This window comes from Gopherus evgoodei, chromosome 12, assembly GCF_007399415.2.
Source record: "Gopherus evgoodei ecotype Sinaloan lineage chromosome 12, rGopEvg1_v1.p, whole genome shotgun sequence".
Lineage (NCBI taxonomy): Eukaryota > Metazoa > Chordata > Testudines > Testudinidae > Gopherus > Gopherus evgoodei.
This window is the reverse complement of record NC_044333.1, coordinates 6,100,176-6,128,114: the sequence shown is the minus strand read 5'-3', so window position 1 is coordinate 6,128,114 and position 27,939 is coordinate 6,100,176. Positions and strand designations below refer to the sequence as shown.

The 27,939-nt window shown below is 44.9% G+C and overlaps 2 protein-coding genes across 10 annotated transcripts in view; one reads left to right on the top strand and one right to left on the bottom strand.

Annotated features, from left to right (window-relative positions):
- Positions 1–9,768, bottom strand: part of LRRC36 (leucine rich repeat containing 36) — a 43,244-nt gene extending 33,476 nt beyond the window's left edge. For 3 of the 4 annotated variants that reach the window (XM_030582071.1, XM_030582072.1, XM_030582073.1), the window contains exons 1-2: positions 4,546–4,647; positions 3,306–3,498 (exon numbers count right to left, since the gene is read on the bottom strand). In XM_030582071.1, coding sequence (XP_030437931.1) covers positions 3,306–3,498; positions 4,546–4,563 — 211 coding nt within the window. In that variant the 5' untranslated portion in view covers positions 4,564–4,647. Of the gene's footprint in view, positions 1–3,305; positions 3,499–4,545; positions 4,648–9,740 lie in introns of those variants that run through there. The other variant, XM_030582074.1, reaches the window with a different exon arrangement.
- A 124-nt stretch (positions 9,769–9,892) lies between these two features.
- The window catches only part of KCTD19 (potassium channel tetramerization domain containing 19), a 53,562-nt gene continuing 35,515 nt past the window's right edge, over positions 9,893–27,939 (top strand). For 4 of the 6 annotated variants that reach the window (XR_004002852.1, XM_030582171.1, XM_030582174.1 and 1 more), the window contains exons 1-3: positions 9,893–9,992; positions 18,376–18,675; positions 27,309–27,459. Coding sequence is in view for 5 of the 6 variants with exons in the window: in XM_030582171.1 (XP_030438031.1) it covers positions 9,990–9,992; positions 18,376–18,675; positions 27,309–27,459 (454 nt within the window). In the remaining variant the exon portion in view is untranslated. The remainder of the gene's footprint in view (positions 9,993–18,375; positions 18,676–27,308; positions 27,460–27,939) is intronic. The other 2 variants (XM_030582172.1, XM_030582170.1) reach the window with 2 other exon arrangements.

The window sequence follows — 27,939 nt, the reverse complement described above, 5'->3', positions numbered from 1 at the left end:
CTCAGTGGTGTTCTAGACTAGGGGTGGGAGTAAGTAATACAGCATGTACTGTGCACATTACTAGCACTTTGGGGTGCTTCTGTAGCTCATAAGTACCCAGGAACATTTTGCCCAATAATGCTGAAATTATCACTTCATTGTCCCTTCATTCATTCATAAATTTATATCAGCACACATGAGTAGGCACCACTCCACGATAAACAATCAGCAGGTCTGAAGAAGACAAAATGCAAGTCTCTTAAGCTACCGAAAGGCCCATCAATGGAACCTCTGTTCCTTAGCAAAACTCCAATCCCTGTTACATTAAGCCAAAGATTTTCAAATAGCTTCCCAATTCAATAAGTCTTTTAGTCTATGTTATGAAGCTTTCCAGACTCTGGCTCTGGCTGACCACTGGAGGGAAATGCCCAGAGATGTGGCTCTCCATGGAGAATACCCCCCTACACACCACAAACAGTCTAACCCAAGGAACCAAGAAGATTGTAAGTCTTGCAATAGTATATATTAGAGGGAGATCTCCCAGATGAAAGAGTCCCATTCCGGGCTTTAAAGACCATAACTAACACCCTGAATTGCACTCAGAGAATAATCCGATAGCCCAGTACAGAGCACTGGTGTTACATGCTCAGCAGCTAACCCTCCTTAAGAAGTGTGTTACACAGTATTCTGCACGAGTTGAAATCTTCAGGTATTTTTCAAGGACAGCCAGAAGCAGAGCACATTTTCGTCACTTGGCTAGGCATGTGATGAGCTGAGATGTCCCTCTTTCTCCCTGTTCTTATTCCCTTACTCTTCTTAACTCCTCTTTGTCCCCCTACCTCACCCCACTTAAAATAAATAGCTCAACAACAACAACATGTAACTTACACAAAATCGAGCATTCATTGGTTTATATGTTATAGCCCCATCCCCATCCCTTCATTTGTTTAGGTCTTTTAAATTCTAAGCCCTCCAGGGCAGAAACAGTTTATGTCTGCAGGACCCAACACAATGCGTCCCAAATCCCCCAATATGCTACAGAACTACCTGAGCCAATTTGATGTTGTTACAGAGACTGAGAGACCCCAGATGAATATAATAAAATCAGTGCAGACATTGGTTATAGGGTGACTGACTCTTTAAGAGGGAGCAGGGCCAGTGTACCTGTGCTGCACCAGCTGACCCAGGGCTGGTCTACCCTTAAAACACTGCACAAGGGCAGCTGTGCTGCTCTAGTGCTTCAGTGACGATGCTACCTATGCCGACAGGAGGACTTCTTCCATCAGCATAGATACTCTATCTCCCCCAGAGGTGGTAGCTTTGTCAATGGGAGAAGCTCTGCCATCAACATAGCACTGTCTACACCAGGGGTTAGGTTGGAATACCTTATAGCAACCTAATTTCTTAGTGCAGACCTGGCCCCGGATTAGGCTTTAAAGGAGGGCCCTTGACCTGGGGAAGTAAGAAAGACCTGATGAGTCAGAACTAGGAAGCCAGGTTTCCAGAGTCCCTCGGGAGAGGAGGCAGAATGAGTGCCTGAAAGGTAAAGAGAAAATATCCCCTGGGACTTATAGCCCAGCGTGAACTGCAGAACTGTGTTTGTTTAAGTTTGGGACAATAAAGCCATCTAAAAGAGACTCTGGGTGTGTGTGGCAATGGATCCTTTGCAGGCTGGGGAGAAGCCTGGCCTCGTTACAACATTGAAATCGATGTCCACAGCAAAACACCTGATGATTCCAAAGCCAGGCCTATAAAGATCTAAGTCAAGGTGGGGAGGAATTCAAGGGAGCAGAGTATTGCTGTTCATTACTATGGTTCCAACAGAGATTTTAAGCTAGGATCTAAATACCAATAGTTAATTTTTCAAGTGTGCCTCTGAATTAGGAGCTTAACTTCCACTGACTTTGAATATGGTCTAGGCTTTCTTGTGCTGGAATCACTTTTGAAAAGAGACTGAGGCCTGGTCTATGCTACAGGATTAGGTTGACATAAGCTGCCTTATGTCGCCGTAGCTGTGGAAGGGTCTTCACTTAAATTTGGCTCTCGCCGACATAAGTGCCTCTCTATGCTGATGTAGTAACACCACCATCCCAAGCGGCACAGAGTCACAGTTGATGTAATTAGGTGGCTGCAGTGGCAGTGTAGAGGCTGCATTACTTACAACTGTTACAGCAGCCATCCCACAATGCCCCACGCTGACAATACAACTGATAACAAGCGCTCCTGGTGAGGACGCAACTACTATTGCAAGGAGCCAAGCGTGTGTGCACACCAGTGATTTAATAACTGTGGTGTCTGTATGCTGACTTAAGTTAGGTTGACAAAGTTTTGTCATGTGGACATGGCCCAAGTTACTAAAGGCTCTTTAAAATTTTAGCCCAAGTATACGTACTTACCTTAGTCCATTTTGGGGGTTGGAGTGCCTCATACATGCTAAGATAGGGGCAGAATTATTAGCCACACTTCTCCCTGACTCATAGTCGCTGTGCACTGAATCGAGTATTCAAACGGAGAAAGGCTTGCCAGCACAGGGCATACTTCACTTTACAGTCTACTGCCATGGCAACAGCCTGCGAAGTCAGACATACTGCTTTGACTTCAGCTCTTTCACATGGATTCTGTAGTGAAGTCATAAACCTGCTTTTAGCTTCAGTTATTTCCATAGCAACAGACTGCAACGTGATAAATTCAGGACAAAGACTTAATTCTAGATCGAGCATAAAGTGATGCTGGGGTCTAATCAAGTACCTTCAAACAGTTGGAAAAACACAGAATTATAAAAAATTAAACTGGAAAGCAGCTCTGCACAGGCTGTAGAAACAGTCCTTACACACAGCAGAAAAGATTGTAGACAAGGGCTGAGCCTTTAAGAAGCAACACAGCAATAAACAACTTTGTGGCTGAGTCAGCATTACTAGGAATGCCTTATGTTTTTTAATTTGCTACGCTGAGGATTTAAATTTGTAGTTGTACATTTGTAAAGTTACATTTATACAATTGTTCGTTTTGATTTTCTAAGAAAAGGAAAAATACTGAGCTGTTAAACTTGAAGAGCTTGTAAGTTCTCTGAACCACAACTATGGGAACGGTAGAGATTACCGGTTTTGCCAGCTTTACCTGCAGAACTTGGAAGAACCACAATTTGCATGATTATAAACTCAGCAAGAAGGCAGGAGCCTGAGGAGCTGACAAACGACATGGGAGAAATCCTCCTCCTTCCCATGGTGCGTTTGAACTGCCACAACAGTTTATGACACTGATCCAGTAATAACAGATTTCTGCTATTGAATACCTTTTCTTCAGCATTCAACAGTAATATCTCTCACCCAGTTTTTCCAGGGCTTGTAGCGTGTAGACAGCGAACAGTCTATAATCTGATTCTTTTCTGGTAACGGGGTTGAGGCGCAGATCCAGCTCTGAGAGGACTGGTAATGTTTGGAGGCGTGACACTTCCAGCAAGGATGAGATATGATTGTAATATAAATTCAGATTTTGTAACAAATATAAATATTCAATACCCTGTAAGGAGAAATACAAAGTTATAAATTTAAAAGAGTAACAGCATGGTATAGTCTTTAGCGCACTAAACAGGGAGACTTCCTCAGACTTACTGTGGCACATTGGTCAAGTCTTTTACATTCTTTGCACATCGATTTCCCTATCTGTAAACTGGTGATAAATATGTATAGCTTGGTAAAGCACTGGGAGATATTCAGCTAAAAGGCACTCTAAAAGGACTATTACCCTGTGATCCAAATAGAGATGGAAAGCAATACAGGATAACCTCTGATAAACAAACATCATTTAGCCAATCAGTTCTGAATGGGTTCACTTTCTCTCAATTGCCTTTCACAGCACATGGGGTTTATTACACACTCATTCGTCTGAATATTTTGGAGAACTATTCATTTCTACTGAACTTTTTTTGGTGGGACTTTTGTTACCTGGAAAGGTGATTGAACTCTGAGAGTGACCCAGCTGTAGTAAGTGGAAATGGAGGCAAGGAGGTGTACCAACACAATGGGGTGCTTGGGAGGTGGCAAGCCAGCCATACTTGCTAAGAGAAGTTTGACTGCAGAGAAAGTCAGCCCAGAGGAAAAGGAGCTAAGAAAAACTGTAGAATGGTTACTCTGAACCTAAGGAGCTGGACATCTTTATGAGTGCTTGTCTACCCTGCTGAAAAGGGAGGTACAACTTCTTTTGGGTTTTTTTGGTTGATACTATATAGTCAGGAGCGAATCCCTTTGGGTTTTTTTGGTTCATTGTTTTTTTTGCCTTGCTTTGTCATGAGGGAGAACTGGAATTGTTTTTACAGGGCCCAAATTAATTTCCTGACCTCAGAGAAGGAAACAGAACTCTTTGCCTGGAGGAATGGGACTGACAGGTTACCAAAAGGGTAACCATGAAGAGTTTTCCCTGCCTGAGGTGAAAGAAAACCGGTTTGTTTTAATCAGGTTATCAGATTGACTAGATTTTTTAAAAAATCAATTGTTAATCCTTTATAACACTAAACCTCTTACAAAATATCTTGAGGTTGCAGAGTTCAACAGAGAATGGGGAACTTACCTCTAGACTGACAATCATATTTCTGGACAGATCTAATGATTGCAAGCTTTTAAAATTTTTGAAGGCATCTCCAAGGGAGTGGATTTTCCCTTCATATGTTCCCTGCAGTGAGAGGGACTCCACCTGTTCTGAAAGGAAAGAACTTGTAAAGGTCCTAAGGTCTCTTCTAGTTTTCTGAAAACTGAATGTAACATATTTTAGACCATCCAATAACTCCAGTTTCATCAGCTGCTTGTATGTGCAAGAGCCTCACTTTTTCATTTTTAGAGGTCTCTCTTGTTCAGTAACAGGAAGCTGAAGTGCCCTTTTCTGAGAGAAAATCTGACCCTGCCAGAATTCTGCGGTGAATGCCCCAACTGCCCTAGAAGAGGGGGAAAATCACAGTAATACTTCCTTTAAAGTAACCCTTATTTCAGGACTGTAGTGTCCGGACCCACCATACAAAACTGACTTACGTTGCAGGTGTCATACCCTTTAGAGCTCCACAGGGGAACTAATCTGGAGGGAAATGGGCAACTCTATTCTGCTGGTGTCTGTTACCATGACCCAACATTATCTACACTAGGGGAAATACTCTGCATTGTTAAAGTAAGTGGGTGAGTCCTTATTTAAAAAAAAGTGCCATAACACACTTATGGTACTTCCTCAAAAAGTGCCAGAATGGTGTTCCAAAGCATCCTGGCATGACTTGACCCCTGGGTAGAGTGTTTACTCCAGGTCTGCCATGCCCTGCTGGCTTCTCACCAAGTTTCTCTTTCAGTTGTCTATCAGCATCTGGATACACCTTGGGTCAGTCTTGAGCTACTACTGTCATTCAAGTCATAATATGAAGCCTGTGGCAGGATGGACTAGTCCAGAGGGTCCCTGCTGGAGGCCTTGTGGCCCTGTGTCTCCCTGCCTCAAAATAAAGCAGCGAGAAGTCTCCAAGCAGCCTAGAGTGGCTGCAGAGGAGCAGCCAACCAGACGGGCTGCTGGAGTGACCAATAAGGGGCCAGATAAAAGGCACGCAGCAGAGCAGAGTCTTCAGTTGCCCTATGGAGCTTGGTGAGGGAGGACTGGGTGCTTGGCTGACTAGACAAACAGGACTAGGACCAGGACCATGGACAGCTCACTGCAGAGAGCTCACCAGACAGAACCACCCAGGGAAGGCTGCCAAAGACTGGGTGCCTGGCTGTCTGGATAGAATAGCAGCAGGACCACAAGAAGCTTAGGGTGGGCAGGCTGAGCCCCGGGGGACTGAGCACAGAACCTGGCCAGACCAGATAAGGGTACCGAGATGAGTCCTGCTAATCTGGTTGCAGACTGAGTCCAGGGAGGGCTGCTGAAAAGGACACCAGCTGAGGGTACCAAGATGGGCTCGGGCTGGGTGGTTGAAGAAGGCGGTGCCTCTGGAAAGAAGCCTAAGAGCGATGGCCCCATACCAGGGCCAGGATAAGAACCCAGGACTCTATACGCTGGAAGTGGGGACAGCGTATGCAGCTTGGCTGGAGGGCTGAGTTGCCGAAGACTTGCCAAAAGAACCACTGGCTGGGGGTGCTCACGAGAGGTAGGTGCCACCCTGTTGAAAAAACTAAAATCAAACACAGGATCACACCCAACCAACCAAAGGGGGCCGCCCGCACGATGTGGGTGCCGCCCCTGAAAAGAACTATGATTGCAGGTACATCGGCCAAAGAAAGGGGGTGCTCATGAGATGCAAGTGCCAACCCCATTAAAAAGACCAAGCGTGGATACGCTTTGCAAGAACTCAATTGGAAGAAAGCAATGTTTAAGGGATTTGCTGCAAAAAGATTTTGCTGTATATTAAAGACTACGAATTACTTCCACAGTAGCTCAGTCTTAGCCTGGAGTTTGTTTGCATTGAGCTTTAGAAGATTAAGTCTCCTGACAGCAGATGATAACTGTAAATTGTTATGATCGCTCTCTTCCTGTGTGACCTGATCATATACTATAGCTAGGGTGACCAGGTGTCCCATTTTTAAAGGGACAGTCCCCCTTTTTGGAACTTTTTCTTATATAGGTGCCTATTACCCCCCACCTCCCATCCCGTTTTTTCACAGTAGCTATCTGGTCACCCTAACTATACCTGGTTTAATGTGCGTCCTTTCTCAGCATCTCTGGATGTCATGAAGTAGTCTGTAGTTCTCTCTCCTTTGATATGGCTAACATTATGCAGCTACAGCAATGAAAGAAATTGAATCCTTGCCAGTCCAGATTTTTTTTATTAACCTGTTGACTGCATACACTCAATTGATCTCACTACTGCCAAACTACCATAACCACACATTGACTGTGTAGCCAGCCTTGGGAACATTCAGCCAAGAATTAATTTTTGTTCAGAGCAGGGTGTGACAACTGCACTGTTGCTAGTAGGCATATTTTCCTGGCAACTGCCATCAACTACTGCAGAACTGAGTTTTTTAAAAAAAAATAAACTACAGCTGCTAGCCCTTATGGCTACAAACAAAACTTCTCAGTCATAACCAGAGTGTAACAGATGCAGTGCTGCCTGTGTGAATTTGCAGATAGTGCCAGCGCCTTTGCTGCTCTTCAGAGCCTTTCCATGCAGCAGCTGAGTGAAAACTAACCTGGGTCTCCTCTGTTTTCACTACTGCTATTCAGTATCTTGTGGCCAACCATGAAACTGACAAAAGTCTAATCAATTCCACTTTGCTGCTGCTTGGCAGAATGAGGGACTGGAGCTGTGTGCTGGAGAAGAAAACAGAAGATAAAGAGAGTAGGGAAGGATAAAGTAAGAAACCCCCCATGCAACAAGTGGAAAGCTGAGGGAGGGATAAGGGGACACAAACCAACCCTTGCAGAAACCAGGAAGCTTCTGAATGAGAGGGATGAGCAGAAAATGACTATTCATGCTTGCTTCACACAGCAGGTTGGGGACTGGAAGGTGTTGGCTTCTCACCTGGGTAATGACATGGGACAGTAGGAAGTTTTCACCTTTCACACAGGCATTTGGCTAGAGGGATTAGTCCTCTGTGATGTGTATGGTGAAATTTCACCACTCCTATGTGTGAGCAGTATGTAGTAGTGGCTGCATGGATGAGTGTATAATATGAGAGGGCACAGGAGGAAAGTGAGAGAAGAAAGATGAGAGAAAATGTAAGGGCTTTGAATCAGCTAGAATAGAGATTCAAATCTGGATCTATAGGAGTGCCCTAATTACTAGGCCAGGGCTACACACACGCCCACAATGACTGTCTTTATGCAAGGCTCAATCTGGTGGACTCAGGACGTGCCTACTGCATTGGGCCCTGCAGGGGAGATAGATGGGGAAAACCCTAGCTTGAGAATCCTGCCAGCGCTTAGTTGCCAAGTGTCAGGACGTAGGTGGCTCTGCTCGTGCACAGTGGCAGAAGCTTAGGCACCTAGGAATTGCAGCTGGCAGCTGAGCAATGTTTTTTCTGATGGGAGTGGGCCTAAGTGTTGGTTTTAGGCACATTAAGAGGGAGTTAGCCACTTAAGTCCTCTTGTGAATCTAGCCATTGGGGGTGGGGGAGGTGCCTTCCTGCTGTTCATTGTTCATGAGTTGTCATACTCGGTGCTGACGGTATTTGCAGCATGCAAATGAGTGCGCCAAAGGAGAGACATATTTCTCTGACTGCACAGACTACCAGAGAGATTGAACAGACTATGCATCATAGTACTGATTGTCAGATTTTTCCCCTTCAAAGATCCCTCTGAATCATACTACTGTTTTGTATCTGTGCACACGACTGCACGATGAATTAGAAAATGCTGCGAATACTATGCAGGTACTGTTTGTTCCCCACTACGTGCTTGCAGCACTTTGTCTATAGGAATGTATCACTTCAACAGGGCTTGTGGATCTTACACAAATGAGACCTTTGTGAGGGTCCCCCTGTTCAATACTATTTCAGCTATTGCCATGAACTTCAATTTTTTTATGGAAGTATGGAGGTACTAACAACTGCCAGGTAATGTATCAGAACCAGCATTGTACACTTCTATATAACCTGATGCTGACCTCCCACTGTTACAATGGACTAGCATATGGTTTCATATCAAAAAGACACCTTTTACTATTATTACTAAAATATTTAATTTGTCATACCTCAACGCATCATAAAACCCAGTGTCCTATTATGCTGGGGCTAAGCAAGCACAGATGTTGCCTTTTGACGTGGAGTATGGGAAACTTGCCACCCTTATCTTACGTGCATGGCTGCAGTGTGCACCTGTACAGATGGCTACTAGCGGACATGCCCTGTTGAATTAGCGTAATTTCCTGGACGGTTGGACCTGGTACTCGCATGCAATCACTGCTCCCTGGGTTCCTGTGCTTCCAGCCATCACGGTTCCACAAAAATCCCTGCTTACCCCAGTGTCCCCCAGTACCCCTTTGTGCACCACCACCCTACTGGCTGCCCCAATACCAGCCCCTGCTGCAGCCCCCAAATACCCTGTGACCCCTGATTCTCCACCCATGCCCCTAGATCCTGCTGCTGCCCCCAAATACCCTGGAGCCCTGATTACTCCCCCATGCACCAAACCCCTGCGGCTGCCCCCAAATACCCTGGAGCCCTGATTACTCCCCCATGCACCAAACCCCTGCGGCTGCCCCCAAATACCCTGGAGCCCTGATTACTCCCCCATGCACCAAACCCCTGCGGCTGCCCCCAAATACCCTGGAGCCCTGATTACTCCCCCATGCACCAAACCCCTGCGGCTGCCCCCAAGTACCCTGGAGCCCTGATTACTCCCCTATGCACCAAACCCCTTCGGCTGCCCCCAAGTACCCTGGAGCCCTGATTACTCCCCTATGCACCAAACCCCTGCGGCTGCCCCCAAGTACCCTGGAGCCCTGATTACTCCCCCATGCACCAAACCCCTGCGGCTGCCCCCAAGTACCCTGGAGCCCTGATTACTCCCCTATGCACCAAACCCCTGCGGCTGCCCCCAAGTACCCTGGAGCCCTGATTACTCCCCCATGCACCAAACCCCTGCGGCTGCCCCCAAGTACCCTGGAGCCCTGATTACTCCCCCATGCACCAAACCCCTGCGGCTGCCCCCAAGTACCCTGGAGCCCTGATTCTTCCTTCCCCCACCACAACCTCAAGCCCCTGCCCCCAAGTACCTGGGGGCCCCATTCTCCCCCCAGTACCCTGGTGCTGCCCCGCCAGCACTTCCCGCATCCCCAGGCCTGCCGGGGGCGGTACCTGGGCCAAGTCCCCGCAGCGCCGCCTGCTCCCGGATCCAGGCCTCGCTGAGCTCCAGCTGCAGCGCCATCCCCGCCTTGTTGCCGGGCAACGCAGACAAACACCCAGGGCGCGCGCCCCGCGCCGCCAGCCGAGGGCAAGGCACGCGCAGAGTCGGAGAATGGAGGGCGCGCGCAGTCCCGCGGCAGGGCCAGTTACTGGAACCTGCCAGCCCCACCCCGCGCGGGAAGAGGGGCCGCCGCTTTCGCCATGGTATGAACCAGGAAGGGGGAGGAGAGAGCAGCCCCCCATGGGATCAAAGGGGAGGAGGGAGCGGCCCCCCATGGGATCAAAGGGGAGGAGAGAGCGGCCCCCCATGGGATCAAAGGGGGGAGGAGAGAACTGCCCCCCATGGGATCAAAGAGGGGAGGAGGGAGCGGCCCCCCATGGGATCAAAGGGGGGAGGAGAGAGCGGCCCCCCATGGGATCAAAGGGGAGGAGGGAGCGGCCCCCCATGGGATCAAAGGGGAGGAGAGAGCGGCCCCCCATGGGATCAAAGGGGGGAGGAGAGAGCGGCCCCCCCATGGGATCAAAGAGGGGAGGAGAGAACTGCCCCCCATGGGATCAAAGAGGGGAGGAGGGAGCGGCCCCCCATGGGATCAAAGGGGGGAGGAGAGAGCAGCCCCCCATGGGATCAAAGGGGGGAGGAGAGAGCGGCCCCCCATGGGATCAAAGGGGGGAGGAGAGAGCGGCCCCCCATGGGATCAAAGAGGGGAGGAGAGAACTGCCCCCCATGGGATCAAAGAGGAGGAGAGAGCAGCCCCCATGGGATCAAAGGGGAGGAGGGAGCGGCCCCCCATGGGATCAAAGGGGAGGAGAGAGCGGCCCCCCATGGGATCAAAGGGGGGAGGAGAGAGCGGCCCCCCATGGGATCAAAGAGGGGAGGAGAGAACTGCCCCCCATGGGATCAAAGAGGGGAGGAGGGAGCGGCCCCCCATGGGATCAAAGGGGGGAGGAGAGAGCAGCCCCCCATGGGATCAAAGGGGGGAGGAGAGAGCGGCCCCCCATGGGATCAAAGAGGGGAGGAGAGAACTGCCCCCCATGGGATCAAAGAGGAGGAGAGAGCAGCCCCCATGGGATCAAAGGGGAGGAGGGAGCGGCCCCCCATGGGATCAAAGGGGAGGAGAGAGCGGCCCCCCATGGGATCAAAGGGGTGAGGAGAGAGCGGCCCCCCATGGGATCAAAGAGGGGAGGAGAGAACTGCCCCCCATGGGATCAAAGAGGAGGAGAGAGCAGCCCCCATGGGATCAAAGGGGAGGAGGGAGCGGCCCCCCATGGGATCAAAGGGGAGGAGAGAGCAGCCCCCCATGAGATCAAAGGGGGGAGGAGAGAGCGGCCCCCCATGGGATCAAAGAGGGGAGGAGAGAACTGCCCCCCATGGGATCAAAGGGGGGAGGAGAGAGCCGCCCCCCATGGGATCAAAGAGGGGAGGAGAGAACTGCCCCCCATGGGATCAAAGGGGGGAGGAGAGAGCAGCCCCCCATGGGATCAAAGGGGAGGAGAGAGCAGCCCCCCATGTGATCAAAGAGGGGAGGAGGGAGCGGCCCCCATGGGATCAAAGGGGGGAGAGAACTGCCCCCCATGGGATCAAAGGGGAGGAGAGAGCGGCCCCCATGGGATCAAAAGGGAAAGGGCAGACCCCCCATGGGATCAAAGGGGAGGAGAGAGCGGCCCCCATGGGATGCAAGGAGGAGAGGGAACGAAGGGCCCCATGGGATCACGGGGGAACAAGAGCAGCCCTCCCCTGGGAGCATTGCGGGCAGAGGAGGGAGAAGTTGGGACGGTTGCCAACTTTGTAATAGCACAAATCTGAACATCTCTGCCCTGCCTTGTCTCCAAGGCCCCACCCCGCTCACTCCATACCCCCTCCCTCGGTGAGTCGCTTTCCCCCACCCTCACTCACTCACTTGCTCATTTGCACTGGGCTGGGGAGGGTCCCTTTTCTACAGGGTGTTCTGAGCAATGCATGAGTCAGTGTGCAAACATTGTTTCTGTTGCTCTCCTGAGATGTAAATGTAATGGACTCCTCAGGTCACAGTTAAGGGCATCATGGTTGGTGTCTGTCCAGCCAACTTGTCACTGAGGCCTTGTCTGCACAGAGACTGGCACTGCGTCATTGCAGTCGGGTGTAATCGGAGCTTTCAGTGCCAGTCCAGGCATAGATGCTTTCAAATCTATTTTGTTTTGTTTAAACTGACTTGAATTTGGGGCACGCTTTCCCCAAACCAGTGTCCACATGTAGACTTGTGCTGAAATAGTTGGTGTGAATTGCAGTTAATTTCATAAGAATTTAAGAACAGCCCTACTGGGTCAGACCAAGGTTCCATCTAGCCCAGTATCCTGTCTTCTGACAGTGGCCAATGCCAGGTGCCCCAGAGGGAATGAACAGAACAGGGAATCCTCAAGTGATCCATCCCCTGTTGCTCATTCCCAGCTTCTGGCAAACAAAGGCTAGGAACACCATCCCTGCCCATCCTGGCTAATAGCCATTGATGGACCTGTCCTCCATGAATTTATCTAGTTCTTTTTTGAACCCTGTTATGGTCTTGGCCTTCGCAACATCCTCTGGCAAGGAGTTCCACACAGTGCCTTGTGTGAAGAAATACTTCCTTTTATTTGTTTTAAACCTGCTGCCTATTAATTTCATTTGGTGACCCCTTAGTTCTTGTCTACTTTCTTTACACCAGTCATGATTTTATAGACCTCTATCGTAATCCCCCCTTAGCCATCTCTTTTCCAAGCTGAAAAGTCCAAGTTTTATTAATCTCTCTGCATACAGAAGCCATTCCATACCCCTAATAATTGTTGTTGCCCTTTTCTGAACATTTTCCAATTCCAATATATCTTTTTTGAGATGGGGCGACCACATCTGCAGTATTCAAGATGTGGGCGTACCATGGATTTATATAGAGGTAACATGATATTTTCTGTCCTATTTTCTATCCCTTAATTATTCCCAACATGCTGTTCACTTTTTTGACTGCCACCGCACATTGAGTGGATGTTTTTAGAGAACTATCTACAATGACTCCAAGATCTTTCTTGAATGATAACGGCTAATTTAGATCTCATCATTTTATATGTATGGTTGGGATTATGTTTTCCACTGTGCATTACTTTGCATTTATCAACATAAAATTTCATCTGCCATTTTGTTGCCCAGTCACCTAGTTTTGAGAGATCCTTTTGTAGCTCTTTGCAGTCTGCCTGGGTCTTAACTATCTAGTAATTTTGTATCATCTGCAAATTTTGCCACTTGACTGTTTACCCCCTTTTCCAGACCATTTATGAATATGTTGAAAAGGACTAGTCCCAGTAGAGACCCCCAGGGGACACCACTATTTTACCTCTCTCCATTCTGAAAACTGTCTGTTTATACCTACCCTTTCTTTCCTATCTTTTAACCAGTTACCAATCCATGAGAGAACCTTCCCTCTTATCCTGTGGCAGCTTACTTTGCATAAGAGCCTTTGGTGAGGGACCTTGTCAAAGGCTTTCTGAAAATCTAAGTACTGTATATTCACTGGATACCCTTGGTCCACATTCTTGTTGACCCCCTCAACCACGTTGACTCTTCCTCAACAAATTTTCTTCATCTATTTGTCTGACAATATTGTTTATTATAGTTTCAACCAGTTTGCCCGGTACTGAAGTCAGGCTTACAGGCCTGTAAATGCTGGGTTCACCTCTGAAGCCCTTTTTAAAAATTGGCATCACATAAGCTATCCTCTCGTCATCTGGTACAGAAGCTGATTTAAATGATAGGTTACAGACTACAGTTATTAGTTCTGCAATTTCACATTTGAGTTCCTTCAGAACTCTTGGGTGAATCCCATCTGGTCCTGGTGACTTATTGCTGTTTAATTTATCAATTTGTTCCAAAACCTCCTCTAATGATATCTCGATCTGGGACAGTTCCTCAGATCTGTCATCTACAAAGAATGGCTCAGATTTGGGAATATCCCTCACATCCTCAGTCATGAAGACCGATGCAGAGAATTCGTTTAGTTTCTCTGCATTGTCCTTATTGTCCTTGTTGTCCTTGAGTGCTCCTTCATTCGATTGTCCAGTGGTCCCACTGATTGTTTAGCAGGCTTCCTGCTTCTGATGTACTTAAAAAAAATTGCTATTACTTTTGAGTCTTGGCTAACTGTTCCTCAAATTCTTTTTTGGCCTTCCTAATTGTATTTTTACATTTCATTTGCGAGTGTTTATGCCCCTTCTATTTTCCTTACTAGGATTTAACTTCCACTTTTTAAAGGATGCCTTTTTGCCTCACTGCTTCTTTTGCTTTGTTGTTTCGCCATAGTGGCTCTTTTTTGGTTCTTTTACTATGTTTTTTAATTTGGGGTATACATTTAAGTTGAGCCTCTATTATGGTGTCTTTAAAAACGTTTCCCTGTGGCTTGTAGAGATTTCACCTTTGGCACTGTGCCCTTTAATTTCTCTTTAACTAACCTCCTCATTTGTGTGTACTTCCCCTTTCGGAAATAAATTCTACAGTCCTGGTTTCATTACTTCACTTCCTATTTCTGTGAAGTCGAGGCCTGAGTGGTGCGTTCACTGATGCAGAGCAGTTCACATAATTGTCATGTTACAGGCAGGGAGCTTGGAGCACAGAAGCCACACACAGCTGGAGAGTGGAGGAGCCAGGTGTGGAGCCCAGCGTTCCTGTTGGAGTTGATTGGGCTATCCTCCAACAGTTTTGTTCCTTTCTTTCTGAGACTTCCTGACTCCAGAGATTTCAGGCTGCAGGATGGTCCTTTGGAGAGCCATTGAAGGCAGATGCAGTTTAGAGCAGCCCAGGTTCAAGTTCATTGAGTTTGCTGAAGTTTACTGGGTGGCTGTGTCAGGCTGGACCTTTAAATAGTGATAGTGTGTTGGAAGTGCATAGAATTAAAAAAAAAATCCATGATGCATTTTGTTAGAGTAAGAGTTCATTAGTTTGCCCTGGAGTAATTATGTAGTGCACACTGCACCTGTCTGTTAGCTGTTGCTCTCCTCCACAGAGGCTGCTGCAGTTCCATGGCTCTTTATGTGTATAAAAATGAAGGATGCTATGTAATTATAAACTATTACTACAGCATACTCTTCTTCAGTGGGATACACTAGATCAGGATAGCTGTTTTATTGGGACATTTCAGAGTGTGATGCTGGAAAGTGTGAATGGCTGCTATCAGGGGGGTCTTTGATATAGAGACAATCACAAACTTTGTTAAATGAGTGGGGCAACTAAATGCTGCTTAATGTCGTGATGACTGGAAACATTACGAAGCCATTTTCCAAGATAATGGGCTATATTACAAGGCCAATCAGAAACTAAGGCTATGTCTACAGTAGCACTTTTGTCAGTATAACTTTAGTCAGTCGGGGTGCGGAAAAATAACACACTCCTGGCCGACAGAAGTTTCACCGACAAAAGTACTGGTGTGAACAGCGCTATGCTGGCAGGAGATGCTCTACCGCTGACATAGTGCCACCACTCGTTAGAGGTTTTAATTATGCCGGCAAGAGAGCTCTCTTCTGCCAGCATAGAGCAGCTACATGGGAGACCTTACAGCAGCACAGCTGCAGTGGCTGTGCCGCTGTAAGGTCTGTAGTGTAGACATAGTGTTAGCACTGTTGTCTGCCTGTTGTCCTGTGTTTCCTGGGACTAATTGCAAACACAGAGGTGAGGGGACTGATTGGCTGCAGCTGTGTGTGGTAGAAGCAGAAACTGAACAGAAAGGGAGAGAGCAGTCATTAGTATGGACCAGACGTGAAGCAGAGATATGGAGCTCCTTAGGGAACAGAACGGACTGGAGAGGCAGGCTTTGAAATTATGAGAAAGGAAATTGCCTGTGTAGTTTTTTTCCCCATTGTGTTCAAGGAAACAGAACCTTATACTTGGCAAATAAACAGGATAGCACCAAAGAAATACCTGACTTATATAATCAGTTTCTTCTCCTCATGAAAACAATCTGGCAAGGCCCCAGATATTGGCTAACTGCTCAGGCCAAAAGGGGAAACAATAGGAAAATGGCTCAGGGCTTGGCTACACTTAAAATGCTGCAGTAGCCTGCTGTAGCACATCCGCATAGACACTATCTACACTGATGGGAGGGCTTCTTCCGTCAGCGTACGTTATCCACCTCTCTGAGAGGCAGTAGCTCGGTCAACAGAAGAATTCTTCCATCAACCTAGTGCTGGTCTAAACGAGGGATTAGCTGGGTATAGCTGCCTCTCTCAGGTGTATGGATTTTTCACATCCCTGAGAGACGTAGCTATACCAAAGTTAATTTCCATTGTAGACTAGACCTTTGGCTAAGGATCGTGTATAGTTATGACTGTTGCTTAATTTGGATAGTATTTAGCAAGCAGTATATCAGTGAGTGGCATTAAATGGATATGAAGTTGTAAGCTCTTACCCTGCCACCCTTATCTAAGGCCTCAGTGTCTGTGGCTTTGGTCAAGGACAATTTTTCTACTGGTGTCTAGCCAAATAAATTTATATTGTGGAACTTTTGTGACCTGTTTGCAATCTTTTGTAAGCCAGCAGGGCTTTCAAGCCCTGGAGAGTTTTTCTTCTCTTGACTGTTTTCTCATTCCTTTAAATTCCTGCAATTCCTTTTTCTTTAAAAAGCCCAAAACACCAGGGAAATTGGCACCAAAAAGTATGTAGAGAAAACTTTTAACAATATAAGGTTTGCATAACTTTTGGGTGCCATATCAAAGTTAAGGCTGCATGCACAAAACTTTGCAAACTAAGGGCAGGTCTACACTTAAAATGCTGCAGCTGTGCTGCTTATTCCTGGGGGAATTCTGTGCCACTGTGCAAGTGTAGAATTAATATCCCCCACAGATCCGTTTCCCGCCCCCTTCCAAATAAATTATTCTGCAGGGGAGGCAAAGGGAAGGCATGAAAGGGGTCATGCTGCAATTGCACCTTTCGCCCACTAGGGGCTGATGTGTTGTCAGAAGAGAGAGCAGCTGGCTCCCCACCAAAAAACCTGTTCCACAGTTCTCCCACCCACACCCAACAACCCTCCAGGTTCACTCTCAGGCTCCTTCCCCGCAGTTACTTCCCTCTCCCTCAGCTCCTCCATTACCCCTGACTCCCCAAAGCTTTGCACTGCTTCTGAGGGGTGCAGGAAATATGTTGCTGTATTGTAGTTTAAATGAATTATTACTCTAAGTTCTGTATTAATAAGCCTAGTCAGGAATCTATTTTTCAAAAAAAATTTCTGGAATCTTTTTTATTGCCTGTATTGTTACAGACATACTTGGTGACAGGTAATTTGAAACTGGCAGGATTATGATGTGTTATTTTGACAAATAAATGTGCAGAATTTTAAAATACTGTGTGCAGAATTTTGAATTTTTTGGTGCAGAATTTCCCCAGGAATAGCTGCTGTAGTGCTTCAGGGAAGACGCTACCTATGCCTACAGGAGAGCTTCTCCCATTAGTGTAGGTATTCCACCTCCCCGAGAGGCATTAGCTATTGTTGTCAAGAGAAGCCCTCCCATTGACTTAGCGCTATCTACACTGGGGGTTATGTTGGTTTAACTGTGTTGTGCCGGGATGTGTGGGTTTTTCACACCCCTGCGTGACATAGTTATACCAACCTAATTTCATAGTGTAGGCCTGGTCTAACTTTAGTCTTTCTTGATTAAAGAAATTTGTCATATGGATATAAATTTATGAATATACAAATTTTCACTTGAAATTTCTAGATAAAATGATCTTAAGGCATTAGTTAACGTTAAGAGAATGAGAAATTAGAGTAAAAACTTTACAGGGGTGTTATAATTATCTCAGAAACAAGCATTCCGGGTTAAGGTTCACCTTAAAAGAAGTCTAATTGTGTTTACCTATGGAAATTCACAATCTGTCCCTCTCCTCCTTGTGAAATCATCAGATCTGTGACTGGACCTTCCATAATAATAGTTAATATATGCATTTCTAGATAGCAACAACATATTTTTCTGTGATGGTTGTAAGACGCATTAATGCATTATTCAGAATTGTTTAGGATAATACCTTATTAGAGCTGTTCATTTGGATTTTACTGGTATGTGTTTTCTGCTACTACATACACTGGGGCCAGGCTGAACTTCACTGAACTTCACTGAAGCCAACTGAGTTACAGTTCTGTCAAACATCCATATAAGTGGTTATAGTCAGACCCATTGTTGTCAGCCATGTAAGTATTTACTAGAGGCACAATTTTATTTGAGCATCTACTAATGATATTATTCTTTAAAGTTTACTTTTCATTCAGTGGTAACGCACTCACTATACATTTTGGACCTGACTTTCAAAAGTTGAGACATGTATTGTGTGCACAAAAATGCATATGTGTTTGCCTAATTTGCACGTGCAGTTACCATATTTGTGTGAAATATGGTGTTTGTATGCACAAGTGATTGTGTAGGCAATGTAATTGGTCATATGCATGCTTGTTTCATCAGGCCCAACGTGTAGTAAGTGTGCTGCCACTAAATGGAAAATCAAATGTAAAGACCAATGGCATTTTGAAATAAATTATTATAAGACACTGCTTCAGAACCTACCTGTTCACTCTAGCCTACTGATATGATTTTCTTTTTCAATTAGAAGGAACCAGAGACAGTTAATGAATCTACAGAAGAGGACTCAATTCATTTTAATGTTGGTGGCTGGCATTTCTCTATTCCTAAAAGTAAAATTGCTCAGTTTCCAGAATCCCTGCTTTGGAAAGAATCTTCTGCCCTGGTTCCATCTGAAAACCCAAGACTATTCATTGACAGAGATGGATTCACATTTAGACACGTCCATTATTATCTACATACCTCAAAGTTGTCTTTTTCCAGCTGTGCTGAATTGAATTTGTTGTATGAACAAGCATTAATTTTGCAGCTGACACCTTTATTGCAGGTACAGTGTGATGTTATGTATTACTTTTATATAGCTTTTGTTCATTCATAAATAATAATGACTACATAAAGATTTCAGAGTATGTGTGAATATATAGATCAGGGGTAGGCAACCTATGGCAAGCGTGCTGATTTTCAGTGGCACTCACACTGCCCAGGTCCTGGCGGCCACCAGTCAGGGGGGGCTCTGCATTTTAATTTAATTTTAAATGAAACTTCTTAAACATTTTAAAAATGTTATTTACTTTATATACAGCAATAGTTTAATTATATATTATAGACTTATAGAAAGAGACCTTCTAAAAACATTCAAATGCATTACCGGCACGCGAAACCTTAAATTAGAGTGAATAAATAAAGACTCGTCCCACCACTTCTGAAAGGTTGCCGACCACAGATATAGATGCTTGGAATGGATGCCTAACAATTAATTTCTGTGTACACTCATTCATTGTGGGCTGCTGAGTACAGATATAAATCCTGAATATGACATTTGACCTTTCCATCAGAGGCCATTGAAAGGTCCTTACTCATATTAAAAACACAGATTCATAGAAACATAGGGCTGGAAGGATTCTTAAAAGGTCATCTAGTCCAGCCCCTGCACTGAGGCAGGACCAAGTAAATCTTGATCATCCCTAACAGGTGTTTGTCCAATCAGTTCTTAAGAACCTCCAGTAAGTGTGTGATGGTTCTCAGGGTACCCAGGACTGTGAATCACCTGGCTGCTCCCTGCATCTAGCCTGAGAGACTCTTGCTTGTGCTTAACCGGGTATCAGCTCCCTGACATCATCAGCTTAGCCACTCACACGCTTTCCTCTGGATTCTGCGAGCCTTTAGCTTGTCTTGCAGGTTAGCAGTAGGTGAACCTCAGTCCCCAAGCCCCTTTGAAGCATTCCTCTATAGCATGCAGTCCTTTTTCCACTAAACACTGATGGAAATACCAGGTCTGCTGTACCTAAGGGAACAGTGTACCCACCAGCTTGTGTGATTCAACTCAGAAGCGGAAGTACCTTGCTTAATATCACAGCACTTAAATATATTATAGTGAAAACAAGGAGAAGTTTATTACCAAAGAATCAAGTTATTGTGAGTAAGGATATTCGAAACAAAAGTATAACACGCTTTCTAGAGACTAAACTTAACAAACAGGTTAACCTCTTGACTAAAGAAATTTATCTCACCGAATGTCTTCTGCTGTCTCTTCAGCCAAGGTTGGCTGAGGTCCCATTTTCGTGAGGGTAAATGCACTGCCCATTTACTTCCTACGGGCAGGATAAAGCGGTGTCTTGTTTGTCTTCTTATATCCCTAAAGTTCATTGTATGTACTGTGGTTAGCAGGGCCGGCTTTAGGCCCTGTGGGGCCCAATTTGAAAGAGCTGCCGCCGAAGACAGCGGCGGAACTTCGGCAGCAGCTCAATTGGCTGCTAGTGCCTTCGGCGGCATGTCAGCGGCAGGTCCTTCTTCCAGGCAGTGATCAAGCTGCCTCCAAAAACAACGGCAGGACTTCGGTGGAAGCTCAATTGGCTGCCGGTGCAGCTATCAATCTGCCACTGAAGACAGCGGCAGGACTTTGGCGGAAGCTCTATTGGCTGCCGGTGCCTTCGATGGCATGTCGGCAGAGGGTCCTTAGGGACGTTGCGGGGCCCTCTTAGGGGTGCAGGCCCTGATTTGGGGGAATCGGGGGAATCACCCTAAAGATGGCCCTGGTGGTTAGTTTCTCTTTTGTGCTTCTGTCCTGTTGACTTCTAGCCTCTTTGATAACTTCAGTTGTAAATAGACATCCATTATAGCAGCTTACAATGCTTAATTTAAATCCAACAGGCAGATAGATAAATAAACATCTCTTGTCTGACAGAAAACCTGTTTCTTCACCTCTGCTGGTGACGTATACCTTGACACAGAATCTAAGAACATGTTTTCAGTGTATATCGTTAATTCCTTATGTAGTATCTGTCGGTGCAGTGTTGTTGTGCCATGTTGGTCTCAGGATATTAGAGACACAAGGTGGGTGAGGTAATATGTTCTATTGAACCAAGTTCTGTATGTAAGCTTCTGTGCTTACATAGAGCTCTCCAGACCTAAAGAAGAGGTCTGTGTAAGCTCGAAAGCTTGTCTCTTTCACCAACAGAAGTTGATCCAATAGAAGATATTACCTCACCCACCTTGTCTCTTTAATATACTGGGACCAACATGGTTACAACAACACTGCATATATGATTTCTGTGTCTTATCTTCACATAATCATTTTTTTGGCACACAGGCTAGTGCCTCTTCCTCACTGACATTTAGCTGGGATGAGCAAGTATATCTGAGCATAATTTCAGTGCTACATGTATCATAGAGAGAAATTCATTTTCCAGCTCAGTCTTGTATATTGTAATAGTTGATACATTTTCTTCTCCTGTTCTAACAATTTAGAGTAGAGGTTTTCAGCCTGTGGTCCCTGCAGTCTAAGGGATCCACAAAAAGTGATTATGAAAATAAAGTTTCAGATCCCAGAAAAGGCTTTCCATTTTTCTGATCAATCAAAAGAAGTGAATACCCCCATCTATTAGGTCAAATCCCAGAAGTGTTGTCATTACTATAGAACCCCACAGTTTAGCACCCTTTCTCATGTGGTGTTAAATACCATGCAAAGCATGTGCAACATTTATAGTTGAGCTCTGTTCAGTCGGTTTTCAGTCTAAGACTCTATGGTAGGGGTCCACAGACAACAAGTTGTATTTCCAAAGGTGCTTTGCATCCATTTGAAATATTTTAGGGGTCCGGAAATGAAAAAAGGTTGAAAACCACTGGTCTAGAGAAAGGGATATGGTGGAATTTGACAGGCACTAATAATATTTGTCTTTCTGAAGCAGGTTGATCATGTAAGACAGTGAACTCATAAGCACCATCAAGATGTAGAATATATTTTTTTTGTTTTTTTTTAAAGGTTGCCAAATGGCTTACAAATGAATGTGGAACCTCTCCACCGGCTTCATTTGAGAGAAAACTCTAATGAGTCCATAAAAAGTTCCAAAACATGGGCCTTTTCTGCAGTGTTTTAACCCAGTACTAATTCACACCACTGGCAAGTCAATACCTTGCTGAGTGGTTTCATGTTTACTTTTTGTTACTTTTCTGAAGAAATGCTTCTAGCAGTTAGGGTGGTATTTTCTTTCTGAGGCTATAAGGTTACTTACACCAGCTACACATACACAGAGCTCATGTTGATACTCTGGTGCCTGATGTATTTGTTCATTCTGAATGTTGTTGGACAGAGGTTCACTTACTCAGCAGATGGGTGTAACGAATATTTATTAAGGCAAAACAGTCAGAATAGTGATCTGTTACACTCACAAGTGAGAAGCTTAACAGGACAATCTCATCAGAGTCGCCTCCAGCACCAGACAATACAGCATCAGCTTCTCTTTGTTACACAAACTTATTTATAACTTTATCTTTTCTTATACATACTTATTAGTCTCTCATTTCCATGTTAACTCTCCTCCTCTCTCAGTACAAGATTAATGTTAGTCCAAACTGGTCTTTTCTAGTTTTATAGTTACTGTATCTTTTCTTGTTCTCATAAACATGATTACTCTGTAATTTCTTACACATGCACAACACTAAACATGATCAGCCTGCATTTTCTTAATGTACATAGTTCTAATTAGGCTTATGTTGTTAAATGTTATCAGAACAGATGCATAAAATCCAAAGCAGGGTTCTGTTAGGCCTAAATATGCCTTCATTCTCAACAGTTTTTACAGAAGAAAGTTTTTGTTTGGCACTTCCACTCTGGCAGAAAATGCAAAGACTCCAGTACACTGGGGAAACTTGCTCTGAAGTACTGTCAAGGTTCTGATGATTGTAATACAAGATTGGATTTGCAGTTCACCCTTACTAGGTGATGAAATACCTTCAGTGGAGTTCCAAGTCTGCTAATTTTACTTGTATTATAGCCAATCACTGTTCACTAGAAGCAACAACGCTGTTCCTTTTCACTTGTTGTTGGCAACTAATGCATTGTTCATAAGATACTGTTCAGGAGTGCTTCATAGAATCATAGAATATCAGGGTTGGAAGGGACCTCAGGAGGTCATCTAGTCCCACCCTCTGCTCAAAGCAGGACCAATTCCCAACTAAATCATCCCAGCCAGGGCTTTGTCGAGCTGGGCCTTAAAAACCTCTAAGGAAGGGGATTCCACCACCTCCCTAGGTAATCCATTCCAGTGCTTCACCACCCTCCTAGTGAGAAAGTTTTTCCTAACAGCCAACCTAGATCTCACCCACTGCAATTTGAGACCATTGCTCCTTGTTCTGTCATCTGCTACCACTGAGAACAGACTAGTCCATCCTCTATGGAACCCTCCTTCAGGTAGTTGAAAGCAGCTATCAAATCCCGCCTTATTCTTCTCTTCTGCAGACTAAGCAATCCTAGTTTCCTCAGCCTCTCCTTGTAAATCATGTGCTTCAGCCCCCAATCATTTTTGTTGCCCTCCGCTGGACTTTTTCCAATTTTTCCACATCCTTGTAGTGTGGGGCCCAAAACTGGACACAGTACTCCAGATGAGGCTTCACCAATGTCGAATAGAGGGGAATGATCACGTCCCTCAATCTGCTGGCAATGCCCCTACTTATACAGCCCAAAATGCCATTAGCCTTCTTAGCAACAAGGGCACACTGTTGACTCATATCCAGCTTCTCGTCCACCGTAACCCCTAGGTCCTTTTCTGCAGAACTGCTGCCTAGTCATTCAGTCCCTAATCTGTAGCAGTGCTTGGGATTCTTCTGTCCTAAGTGCAGGACTCTGCACTTGTCCTTGTTGAGCTTCATCATGTTTCTTTTGGCCCAATCCTCTAATTTGTCTAGGTCCCTCTGTATCCTATCCCTACCCTCCAGCGTATCTACCACTCCTCCTGGTTTAGTGTCATCTGCATATTTGCTGAGGATGCAGTCCACACCATCTTCCAAATCATTAATGAAGATATTGAACAGAACCGGCCCCAGGACCGACCCTTGGGGCACTCCGCTTGATACTGGCTTCCAAGTAGACATGGATCCATTGATCACTACCCATTGAGCCTGACGATCTAGCCAGCTTTCTATCCACCTTATACTCCATTCACCCAGCCCCTATTTCTGTAACTTGCTGGGAAGAATACTGTGGGAGACCGTATCAAAAGCTTTACTAAAGTCAAGGAATAACAAGTCCACTGCTTTCCCCTCATCCACAGAGCCAGTTATCTCATCATAGAAGTCAATTAGGTTAGTCAGGCATGACTTCCCCTTGGTGAATCCGTGCTGACTGTTCCTGATCACTTTCCTCTCCTCTAAGTGCTTCAGAATTGATTCCTTGAGCACCTGCTCCATGATTTTTCCAGGGACTGAGGTGAGGCTGACTGGCCTGTAGTTCCCCGGATCCTCCTTCTTCCCTTTCTAATAGATGGGCACTACATTAGCCTTTTCCCAGTCATCCAAGACCTCCCCCAATCGCCATGAGTTTTCAAAGATAATGGCCAATGGCTCTGCAATCACATCCGCCAGCTCCTTTAGCACCCTTGGATGCAGTGCATCTGGCCCTATAGACTTGTGCTCATCCAGCTTTTCTAAATAGTCCTGAACCAATTCTTTCTCCACAGGGGGCTGGTCACCTCCTCCCCACGCTGTGCTGCCCAGTGCAGTAGTCTGGGAGCTTACCTTGAAGACAGAGGAAAAAAAAGCATTGAGTAGATTAGCTTCTTCCATGTCCTCTGTCACTAGGTTGCCTCCTTCATTCAGTAAGGGGCCCAAACTTTCCTTGACCTTCTTCTTGTTGCTAATATACCTGAAGAAACCCTTCATGTTACTCATAACATCTCTTGCTAGCTGCAGCTCCAAGTGTGATTTGGCCTTCTTGATTTCACTCCTGCATGCCTGAGCAATATTTTTATACTCCTCCTTGGTCATTTGTGCAATCTTCCACTTCTTATAAGCTTCTTTTTTGCATTTAAGATCAGCAAGGATTTCATTGTTAAGCAAAGTTGGTCACCTGATATATTTACTATTTTTTCACACATCTGGATCGTTTGTTTCTGCAATCTCAATAAGGATTCTTTAAAATTCAGTCAGCTCTCCTGGACTCCTTTCCCCCTCATGTTATTCTCCCAGGTGATCCTGCCCATCAGTTCCCTGAGGGAATCAAAGTCTGCTTTTCTGAAGTCCAGGGTCTGTATTCTGCTGCTCTCCTTTTGTCTTTGTGTCAAGATCCTGAACTTGACCATCTCATTGTCACTGCCTCCCAGGTTCCCATCCACTTTTGCTTCCCCTACTAATTCTTTCCTGCTTGTGAGTAGCAGGTTGAGAAGAGCTCTGCCCCTAGTTGGTTCCTCCAGCCCTTGCACGAGGAAATTGTTCCCTACTTTCCCAAAACGCCTGGGATTGTTTGTGCACCGCTCTATTGCTCTCCCAGCAGATATCAGGGTGATTGAAGTCTCCCATGAGAACCAGGGCCGGTGATCTAGTAACTTCTGTTAGTTCAAGAGTGCCTTCATATTTTGTCTATGGGATACCTGAGGATAATAATAAATATAATTAATAAATACCATATGAATACTGAATAAATAAATAATCTATATTTACCAGTATGTAGTTATGCTGTGGGTTAGGTGTCCAAATGGATACTCAACCCACACTGTAAGCAAAAGTCTGCTTTAGGTTAGCTTAGTAGTTAGGGCTAATAATTAGCTCCTAATAATTTATATTTTTGAAAGAGGAGAATTTACAGAAATAAACTGTAACGTACTATATTGTGGATGATAATTTGTGCAATGCATAGCAGTACATTTAACTCCTTCACATATCAAAAATACCTGAAAAAGTAGTTCATTTACTTAATCTTAAATGTCATCCTTATGGGAAAACCAACAAAATGTAAGTACACAACATCAAAGGACCAGAGGAGGCAGAGAGTCTGATCTTTGACAGAGATTGCTCCCTGCATTTTCTGATAGCACAGGTTCCAAAATTAGAAAAATATTCTATAATTAGTACCTCTCCTTTACTTTCTGTTTTTATGTTACAAATGGTATCCGTTTTCTTTTTTCTTTTTACTTACCTTAAAGTTCAAAATTCAGCTTGGTAAACATCACTTTCAGATTCCACACATCCAAATTATGAAAGAAAAAATGTTTATTAACTTTTCTCCAAAAATGCTTTCTTGTTTCATGAATATCAACTTGGCTTACTCTAGTTTTTAGGTGGGGCAGTGGCCCTAGTTGGTGGATACGGGCTACTCTGTTGCATTCTATGTACCCTTTTTCCTGCAGGAAAAGATGTAGACATTCCTCAGGGCTTCTTTCCTTTGTTGTGAGTGATAGAGCTGAATCTAGTCAAGAGTTCAGGATGGTGGTTGCATTCTGGTCTGGGTTAGGACCAGTTTTACTGATCTGTTTCATTCTGTTGATCATCTCTGTGAAGTAGGATGGGAGCTCTTTTTAATGGTTGGTGCTTGGGACTGATGTTTGGTTTATGGAATCCAGGTAGAGCTGAGTGAATGACAGATTTTTTTGCTTCAGTGGCCAAAACAAAACAAAAAAGTGTTTGAGTGGAACAAAAATGTTGACTGTAAGATACTATTTACTACTAGCACCAGGGCACTTTTTATATGAAGCTAAACATTTACTTCCCTTCTTAGTCCCTTACTTCCAATAACCGACCATCATGATGTCATCAGAACCCAGCAGATCCTTCAGTCTTTGTTCTGGGCCTGTTTATTTCTCATTGTCCATGCTTCCATTGCCAAATCAAAGTGCTCAACATTCAAGAGTTACACAACAAACAGGAGAGATTTCTGAGAGTTTTAAAAACAAATATAGCACATTGCTTTTCACCCATCTTGATATTCATCTTGTGGGAGAAGTTGCTTACCCCCCCTTTGTGCATAACCATTTTGTTTTCAAAGTTCAACTTTAAATGCACACACAAAAATGTCACCTCCCTGTTTGCTACCTGAAGAGGATTTACCTTATTCTATCCTCCTGCCTGATGTGTGGGAGCAACAATCCTATCCCCCACCCTATCCAGGCAGAGTAGGTCATTGCCTATTCCACTTTCTACTTCAGTTTCCTTACTGCTCCCCACTTTCCCCTTAGGCCTTCTCCCCCGCCCCCCGCCGTCTGTCCTCTGCACCCCTGCTTGGTCCCACTGACAGTGATGGGAGATGGTGACCCTTTGGGGTAAGGGCCAAACTTTACAACATTGAAGGTAGAAGTCAGAAATTCCTAAAAGCCTTTATCCTCCTCTCCCTTCCCAAACTATTGGGAGATTTGTGATCAAACTGTGAATATTGGTTGTACTGTACTGTCACAGGACAAGGCATGTAGACCCAAATACACTTTTTGGAATATATGAGGGCTCTAATTAGATTACACATTCCTATGAAAATCCACCCGTCATTCTTACTTCTACTGAAAATAGGAACATTCTAAGTTTGGACCTGATCACGCCTATAGAAGCTATTGCAGACATATTGTACAATATTCCATGGCATTTTTTTATGAATGCAAAGGGCTGTTCACCAGGCATTAACGTATCATCTGTGGCTACTTTTATGTTTTGAACTATTTATTTGAATTTAAAATAGTCGATAACTTTTCTATATCTTAACAGACTTTAGACAATTTGAAGGAAGGGAAACACAATCTGCGTGTGCGACCTGCAGATATACCAATAGCTGAAAGAGCATCCATGAATTACTGGAGAACGCAAAAATGTATCAGCAAGCCATCAGAGTTTCCCATTAAAAGTCCAGCATTTACAGGTAGATGTCCCAACCCTCCTTTCTGTGAATGTATCTGGTACTTTAAATTACTTAGCACACTCTGTAGGTCATGTTTTGGAAAACTGACCACACGGTTGATTTTGGATCAGACAGCCTGAGGCTCCTTTACTGATCAATCAAACATGCATGCATGGAGGAGTCAGCCAAGGCAGCCAACCACCCCCGACAGATAAAATACAAGGGCTTATATAGGATAAAACCACAAAAATTACATGTACTTCCTTGAAGTTTTACATCCATATAAGGAATAAAGCAAAGCAAGCCTTTCTGTTTTTCCTTACTTTTGCCCTTTGCGGTTTCTTGCTGTGTCACCTGGCAGCTATTAATCATAAGCTGTTACAAAAAGTTAATTCTACTTTTATAATTTCTACAGTTAGTTCTGCTTTAGTAGTTTCTGTCAACTCTTCTCCTTTCACCCCCCCCTTCCTCCAGGCCACACATACAGTTCACCTGACCATA